The sequence below is a fragment of the Ahaetulla prasina genome, chromosome 8 (assembly GCF_028640845.1).
Source record: "Ahaetulla prasina isolate Xishuangbanna chromosome 8, ASM2864084v1, whole genome shotgun sequence".
NCBI classification, from domain to species: domain Eukaryota; kingdom Metazoa; phylum Chordata; class Lepidosauria; order Squamata; family Colubridae; genus Ahaetulla; species Ahaetulla prasina.
Window position 1 is genome coordinate 34,212,964 of NC_080546.1, and position 9,226 is coordinate 34,222,189.

At 37.7% G+C, this 9,226-nt stretch overlaps 1 protein-coding gene across 7 annotated transcripts in view; it reads left to right on the plus strand.

Annotated features, from left to right (window-relative positions):
- The window catches only part of NR3C2 (nuclear receptor subfamily 3 group C member 2), a 178,453-nt gene extending 172,220 nt beyond the window's left edge, over window positions 1–6,233 (plus strand). For all 7 annotated transcript variants that reach the window (XM_058192764.1, XM_058192771.1, XM_058192769.1 and 4 more), the window contains one exon: window positions 2,166–6,233. In XM_058192764.1, coding sequence (XP_058048747.1) covers window positions 2,166–2,321 — 156 coding nt within the window. In that variant the 3' untranslated portion in view covers window positions 2,322–6,233. The remainder of the gene's footprint in view (window positions 1–2,165) is intronic.
- Window positions 6,234–9,226: the final 2,993 nt, after the last annotated feature.

Sequence of the window (9,226 nt, forward strand, 5' to 3'; positions counted from 1 at the left end):
TGTACCATTCCCCGACACCAGCCTTGTCCCGGAGCCGCCGCCCGCTCTTCCTTCGCCACGTAGCATATACTTACTTTCTTCCAGTGGCTGGCTGCCAGGAAAGGCAAGAGTCCAAAAGTTAGAGTCCCTCTCCTTGAATCTGCCGCCACCATTGCTGCGTTTTCCATGCACCGACTGCGCAAGCACACACCCGTTTATTTCATTTATTTATCAGCGGCAGGTTGGGTGTGCGCTTGCACAGCCAGCGCATAGAACAAGGAGAAGAACTCCGGTAACTTTTGGATGCTTGCCTTTCCCAGCAGCCAGCCGCTGGAAGAAAGTAAGTATATGCCACGTGGCAAAGGAAGAGCGGGCGGTGGCTCCAGGACAAGGCTGGTGTCGGGGAATGGTTCCTCAACCGGGTCGGGGAATGCAAGGCTCTGGGACAAGGCTGATGTCGGGGAATGGTGCATTCCCTGACCCGGTTGAGGAAGCGGCGAGCAGGGGGCAACTCCAGGGCCTCAGGGAATGGGGCGTCCCTGGGCCCCGGCCCCTGACCAAAGGCGAAGGGCGAGCGAGCGGCGAGCGGGCGGTGAGTGGGCGGCAGCTCTGGAGAAAGGCCGGAGTTGGGGAATGGTACATTCCCTGACCCCGTTGAGGCAGGTGGCGGCTCTGGGGCCTAGGTGAAGGGAGAACAGGTGGCGAGGGAAAGGGAAAAGAATTTTTTTTCCCTACTGGGTTCTGTGGGCATGGCTGGTGGGGGGGTTGTGACTGAGTGGCCATGGCTGTGAGTGACATTGAGTTGGCCACGCCCACTCAGTCACAGGACACACCCACCCACCAAGCCACACCCACAGAGTAGGTAGCAAAAAAATTTAGATTTCAATCCTGGATCAAGAGTTTGATAGATCTATAAAGACACTGATTCTGTTCACCTTCCTTGAACAGTATTTTGTTTTGGAGCAAATGGTTCAAAAACCAGTTTTATTTTTGGTGCTTCTGGCTTTAGGAATTCTCTCCGCCTAACTAGAGCACCTAAAGTTCATTTAGTATCTGGGTACACCTCCTTCCTAGCAGCATTGGATTGGCATGATAAGGATGCCAATTCCAATTGTGCCCATGATCCAAAAAGCCTTGGGAAGTGCACATCTGACTGAAAGTTCAAACTTATTTTTTAAATGTTGTAACAAGGTTATAAGAGATAAAACTAATGGAAATGAGGCATGCTCAGCATTGTTGGCAAAGTGTACATAATTTAGAACAGCTTATAGTACTGTGTGTATTTTTCATGGATTTTCTATTACGGTAATTTTTTGTGTGGTTCAATTAGTAAAAGGCCAATCAAAGAGAAACATTATTTAGAACAAAGAGAAGCTCCTGAGAATAAAGGAAATGGTGTGTAAACTAGATGTAGTTTAATAAGTTTTCCAAATCTTGCCTTCAATGTTTGTGTAAAAAATGAGTCTATAATCTTAGGATAAATTGAGACAGTTTCACAGGTTTATGTCACTCACTTTATACGTAAAAAATGCACATTCAATTTGCCATTTTTATTTAGAAAGAAAAATAGTGTTTGTAAAGTGGCACCAACGCTCTGTTTGAAGAACTCCATTTTCTCCTTCTGCTCGACTTCCAGTTCATGATTGTACAACCAAGAAGTTTGTTACAAACCAGAGTAAATTATATGCTAGTTTCTTTCAGTGAATCTGAAGCAGAAGTAATTTTTTTCAGTTCACAGCTACTTTGATTTTGAAAACAACATTGCAAGGCTTTTTTTGCTTTCAAAGAGGTGGTTCGCAAAAGGCTGGAGCAAATACAAAGCAGCCATTTTCAAATCATTAAAACAGCTGGTTTTTGTCAAGGTTTGTGTTGCTGCTTTGAAAACTGCTTTTAGTTGTTTTCATATGTGAGAATGCTGTGCAAATTCATGCAGGTATAAAGATTCACAAGCAGCCTTCCAACAAATGTGCAATCCTGGAAAAAGAACAGACTTCAGGGTTCAAAGAAAGGTGCCTCCGATGTGCTCTCAGGTGTTTCACCACATCTTTTTTTAAAGATTTTGCGCAGTCGTAAAGTTTCATCTTTTGTACTACTGTTCTACATTGCTTGTTCGGTATTACAAACTATTTTCAACATCCTTTCGCGCTCACCATTCCTGACTTTTTTTTTCTTCCATTCCATTTCAGCTTGTTAGCGATTTGCTGGAATTTTGCTTCTACACCTTCCGAGAGTCTCAAGCACTCAAAGTGGAGTTTCCAGCCATGCTGGTAGAAATCATCAGTGACCAGTTACCCAAAGTGGAATCTGGGAATGCCAAGCCCCTCTACTTCCACAGGAAGTGACAGAACATGTCTTAATGGAAAAAAAAGTAAACTTTGCCTTAAGTTCCCCTGCGCTATTCCACACCCATGAAGGAGTCAAGAAGCCACATTTAAAGTGCGCTATTCAAAATCGTTCAACAGTGTCTCAGTAGTCTAAAGACAATATGAAGGTTCGGAGAACGGAAAACAAGCATCTTATATGAACTTGGTAAGACAAAATAGCCAAGATGTTTATGAACACCAGGCCACCCCAAATACTCCCAGCATTTAAAAAAAAGAAAAAAGAAATATTCCTGTTCCTCTGGATGAAAAGCCATATCTAGTCAAATAACTCCTTGATTTTGATATATTAACAGAAGAACATTTTAATTATGTCATGTAGTTTCTGGTATTGTTTGCTTGTTTTAAAAGGGTTTAAGAACTATTATGAACTTTTAAAAAGCTTACCATTGGTTTGCACATAAATAAAGTCAATATGGGGCATTAATTCTTGTACTATACACAAACACACACACATATGTAGAAACAAATCAAATTCCTGGATATGTAACATAGATAATGGAACATTTTGGTGTGGAATAATCTTGGTATATTCACTTGCGGCATTTGTTATCCCATGTTATCCATCATAGATGATCTACACTGTGTTAAGTGTTCATTTATTATTTAACTTGAAAGGATAAGATGTTAAAACAAATGCCTCAGTTTCAATTTATAGTATATTGTGCTGGCTTTACCAATAATTTTTTGCAGTCTTTTGCTGTACTGTACAATGCTGTATGTATAAATTGAAGGACCTGAAACAAATGGTATAAGGAACTTTTGTAAATGAGACCTAAAATCTTTAATGGTTAATAGGATGAATGGGAAAGTATTTTTGGAAGAATTCTATTTTGCTGGAGACTATTTAATTACTCATTTTTGTCTAAACACGAGGGGTTTTTTTCTTTTTCTTTTTTGTAAAGTGAATTGTTCTGCATGCATAATGAACCGTTTACAGTGTATTTAAGAAAGGGAAAGCTGTGCCTTTTTAGCATCATATCTATCTCACAATGTCTGTTGTAAATAATCACCCGTAATTGTTTCCAGTTGTTCTTTTTCCATCCAACTTCCTCAGCATTTGTCTACTACTTTTTACATCCTTTGAGCACAATGAGTCTGCTTCAAGCCTCTTGCTGTGTTTGCAGCTTTATACACATTTTATCTAAGATAAACGTTAACAGGGATCGACTCCATCAAGACATGATTTTCTACATGTTCCATTAAAGCTAATAAAGCTGTGCAGATAATTGGGTTCCTATTTCACTGGAGCCTGCTTAAGTCAGCTATATGGTGAGTTGTGCCCAGTTTGTTTTTTTTCTCAAAGACTGTCATCTCGGGATCAAATGAGATTCTGCTCCCCAACCTGTTCACGGTCATGGTCCTACACAAAGGCAAATCTAAACAAGACTCTCTCAAACACATTGCCCTCCAAGTGAAGTTTCATTAACAGTTCAAAACCCTACAGAGTATAGTGATCTGCTCATTTTGGGGTTGTTTAATTTTATATCAAAATTGTGGTTAAAGAACTTTGTTTTTCCTTCCTTTGAAAACTGGGATCAATGTATATTGCCAAAAGTGTGGACCACAAATCTGAGTATATAGGTGGAAATAAAAATCATCCCACATCCTAGACACATTTAGAATGATAATAACAATAGGGGCTATTTAACGCTATTTATTTTTAGGCAAGTCAATAACTCAGTAACTGTATAGGATTGTGATTTAACTACTCTTAAAATGAGCCCTAAAATAGACAATTTTCAAAATCTGGATCTCTCTCAAAACTATGTTACGGCAACAGTTTCTTTCTTGTGATGATCAATACTATATATCATATGAATAATTTAAATATGTAGCATAATTATTAAAACAACCTACGATAATTGATATTACATACAATAATTGTCAGTTATCTTCGTCTAAAACAAAGTCTAGATAACTTCTTTGAGAAAAATAAAGGATCTTTTAGGTTGAAATCCTATGTATAATTATTTGAGAATAAGTCCCAGTGGAATTATTTATGCTTAACACCATGTAATTAATAACCAAATCTGGGATCCAAAGGGTTTTTTTAGGCGTGCTTAAAGTTTGGGTATGTTCCTTGGAACCTGCTGCAATTAATAGCAAATTTAATGTACAAACTATTTTTTAAAAGCACTGTTTTAAAAACGGTTATGGAGCATACATAGCAGCCCAAGTAATTCCTTGGATCCTAATAATTCATAAAATTTTTGAAACTTGAACAGGTATTTGCATTTCCATCTTGCCTCCATAAAATTTAAATAAAACCATTGCAAGTAGATTTCTCAAACCAGTTTCCCGGTGCATCCCCAAATCTCTCTAAGGATCCTCCTCACCTGAACCAGCTTTATAGGGGAAGGGAAAATCTGATCTGCTGATCTGCCAGTATTGTTAATTCCAGTGGTAGACAAGCAGAACTGAATTCAATTCAACTTGATCTTTTTGAGCCATACAGTTTTCTGAATGAGAATCTATGGAAACAGAAGAACCAAGATATACATTACACAGCCATATATTGGGTTGAATCCTGACAATACTAGCTGAACTTAATTCCAGCTGAAATGAATGCAATTTAATAAATTCATTTGCAGTTTTGAAACTCAAAATTCTTTATCAACTCTTTGGATTGCACAGCAATATGAAACTGAATTTCTACAGTGACAAAAATATAGCATGCAACATGATCGTTTATATTAAATATCCTTTTTATTAAGTTTTTTTTAAAAAAAACTTACTGAAATTGGAATTTTAAATTATCCAGGTTTGTGGTAAATGATGCAGCTGTTTTTTTATTAGCAAAGTTACTAAATATTTTTCTATCTCCAAGTAACTTTGCTTGATTAAAATATTAAAGCCATATTGTTTTCTTTTTTTAAATCCACTGGTAGATGTCAGTTGTCTGGTTACTCTTATTTTTTGTACCTTATTGCATTTAATTGTGGTACAATTCATAAATCTCAGAACTGTCATGAATAAAACACTAAATTAGTTTTAAAACAATTTATAACTTTATGCAAAATAGCTATCTTTGCAGGAAAAGTATGCAGATTATAATAAATTCTTTAATCACCTGTTCATGAAACCATTGATTATTGCTTAGAAATCATTAAAATGAACTTCAAATGAAAGGAAGGTATCAGGAGTACATTATATTTTAGAAGGAAATAGATATTTGTCTCCTGCAAAATAAGATAAACAACTTCAAAATGTGAAAATAATTGTGTTGATTGAGTGTAATGATTTTGTGGCAATGACTGAAATTATACAGCAAGAACACTGTATTTATATAAATGTAAAATAGTTTTAATTTACTGCAGTGTGTATTTCAAGAATAATATTGCATTGCAGTGTGTAACCATTCTGTTGCACAGAACAAAACTGAAAAAGGACTAAAAGCTTGCAATATCAAAACCTTAAAATAAAATATACTTTATAATCAATAATGCAAAAATCTAATCACAGGGTGGTATTTTCACTGACTTTTAGAAACCTTTCGGAATTTAAACCATTCTACATTTAATGCACTTTTAATTGTCTATTAAAGATGTGACATTTTTGATAGAGGGGAGAAAGAAAGAAGGAAGGGTGCAATTTTATCTGGCAGATGACTAACTTGTTAGGTAGCAGTTATAATGCCAGGGTTTTCAGAGTAATGTTTCAAAGTTCATAGAGCTGAAGAGCACATTATACCAAGAACTTAGCACTTGTGCAGGAGTTGTTCTTGGTGGTTGTGTCCTATTATTACTGGATGAAAAAAAAGCAGCCAGCACTACAGTATAAAACAGCAACATCTATGCATAATGATGCATTAATAATTAGGAGCTTGCTTCTGTATGTTTAAACCTTTTGAATAAATACAAAATTACTGTTTGGCCTTTATGTTATTGTCTTTAAGTACATAATTTTTATAAGTTGTATAAATATACACAAATTAAAATGGTGTGATCATAGTAATTTCTTGTGCTTTGATATAAATCAGACTAATCTGATTATGCATCTGTTTCTTTAGGCAGAGATTCACTAAAGTGCAATATATTATGTCCAAGATGCTCCACTTTTGTATCTTCTACATATCTGAATTCCTGCTTTTGTAATATGTTTCATTTTGCTTTGCTATACTGAATACTTCTTTAAAATGCACAGTAAGGGCAATTCACTTCTGCTGTAGCAGTTAAAACTCCTCATCTGGAGCTTTTTTTTTTTTTAAATGGAGTAGAACTTCTGAGTAGACATCCAATTAGAGAGCCAGAAGATTGACTGTACTGATATACCAGTAACTCATTGTGGGTCTATAACTCATTGTGGGTGGGGAAGATTCTTTTACAAGCAAAACTGGATTAGCTATGTTCAAGTATAAGTATGGTGCAGAGGTGAAATCCAGCAAGTTCTGACAGGTTCTGGAGAACTGGTAGCGGAAATTTTGAGTAGTTCAGAGAACCGGAATATACCACTTCTGGCTGGCCCCAGAGTGGGGTGGGAATGGGGATTTTGCAGTATCCTTCCCCTGCCACACTCACCAAGCCACACCCACAGAACCAGTAGTAAAAACAACTGAATTTCACCCATGGGACAGTGCAAAGGATATGCAAATTGACTTTTATCCTATTCTTTGATATTGTCCGACCCTCTTTATAAAGAAAGCTAGTGGCAACCAAACATCACCACTTCAGTCTAGCTATGGAAGTGAGATAGAATCCCAGTTTTCCAGGCTTCTGAATCACATGGAGCAAAAAGTGGTTGTAGAGATTTTTCCAGAGTTCTTAACTGTATAGAATTAAAATAAATTCTCAATTGGACAACATGGGCGGATAATGATAGACAATGAGTATGCTCTATTCTGCTTTTTCTGATTGCCAATTGTACAATTTATGTTGCTATGTCTGAACAGGGAAAAGGTTTTTGAAGTATCTCTGTTCACACAACAGAACAAGCTGTAGTGAAAAAAGCACTGATGACTGGCGCAACCTATGATAAGCCAAATCAAAGAAACTGCACAATGATTTAGTATGGTATATGAAGCAACCATAATAGAGTCAGCCTCACACAGATATATATTAGAAATTTGAAACCATCCACAGCCTTTTTGAATGTTTGTTGTTTCAATAATGCAAATGAAAATCAGAATCACTAATCATCTATTCACTATTCTCAATGAATTGCACATTAAGGATTCTACAACAGCATTACCTTCCTGCCTTTTAGAAGATTTTAAATGCTTCCTCACATGGCAATAGCCAAGGACTCTTTACATTGTGAAAATTAACCACTGGCAATGGTGATTATGTCCATTGTAAGACAGTTGTTATGCTAAGATTGTACTACTAGGAAAACAAAGTAGAAAGTGGTCATGGAAAAATTCTCTATCTCAATTCGACAAATTGGGAAAAGTTGGGAATTTTCCTCTCCTTATGACTTAGTAAAAACGTGTATATCTGGCAAGGTAGAAGGGCAGATTTATTTTAGTGATTCCCAGCAGCACCAAAATTGTGTAAGTCCTAACAGTAAAAGCAAGGTCCAAATTTGTTTACATTATATATCCTTGACGTACAACCAAATTGAGCCAAAAATTTCTATCGCTAATTGAGACAGCTGTAAAGTGAATTTTGCCCCATTTTACGACCTTTCATAGCTGTGGGGTTGTTTTCATCTGGACTTTCAACAAAAGGTCAACATCTAATGAGGGAACAAAGGATTTTAGAAATAAACCACTGGCTTAAGGGATAGTCCCACTGAGAGTACTTCAAATTCCTATACCACTGCATTAACTACATGAAAGGATTCTGGAAAGGGATGGGCTGCACTTCACAAGAACAGGGAAGAATGCATTTGGAAAATTGGAAAATTTGGAAAATCAACTTATTCAAAGGGCTTTAAACTAAAAATGAGGGGCAGGCTGACCAATCTTTAGGACTTTTACAAACAAAACTGGATTAGCTATAAATGACATTGCCATAGGTGTACACTATAGGCCAGGGGTCCCCAAACTTTTGGACCTCAGGGACCACCAAATTCATAATTTTAAATCCTTCAGACCACTATTTCAAATCCAGCGTGCTGCTTGCTGAAGCGCCTGGACTCCCAGTGATGGGATGGGGTCCTTCAGGCACTCTCCCTTCTCTCTCTTTCTCTCTCCCCTCTCTCTCTCCCACTTTCTCTCTCTCTTTCTCTCTCTCCCACTCATTCTCTCTCATTCTCTTTCTCCCCTTCTCTCTTTCTCTCTCTCTCCTACTCATTCTCTTTCATTCTTTCTCTCATCTCTCTTTCTCTCTCCCCTCACTCACTCTTTCTCATTCTGATTCTCTCTCTCTGATTCTTTCTGTCATTCTCTCATTCTCTCTGATTCTCTTTGATTCTCTGTCTCATTCTCATTCTGATTCCCATTCTCTCACTCTCTTTCTTTCTCTTTCTCTCTCACTCTCCTTTTCTCATTCTGTCTCTTTCATTCTCTTTCTCTGTCTCATTCTGACTCATTCTCTCTCTCTCTTTCTCTCTCACCCTTTTTCTCTCTCATCTCTCTCCCCTTTCTCTCTCTCTCTCAACTCTCTTTCTCACTCTCTCCCACTTTCATTCTCTCTCTCGCTTTCATTCTGTCTCCCCCTTTCTCTCTATCATCTCTCCTTTCTCTCTCCCCCTCTTTCTCCCTTTCTTTCTCTCTCTCCCACTCTTTCTCATTCTCTCTCTCTCTTTCATTCTGTCTCTGATTCTCTCTCTCTCTCATTCTCTTTCTCTCTCGCACCTCATGGGCCAGCCAGTGTCTTGGGGTTGAGAGGAAGTCAACCATCTCCTCAAGAGACTGAGATGCATGGAGCATCAAGAAGGACCAGAAGAAATGCCTGTGAGATCCAGCAAGAAATGAAGCTTTG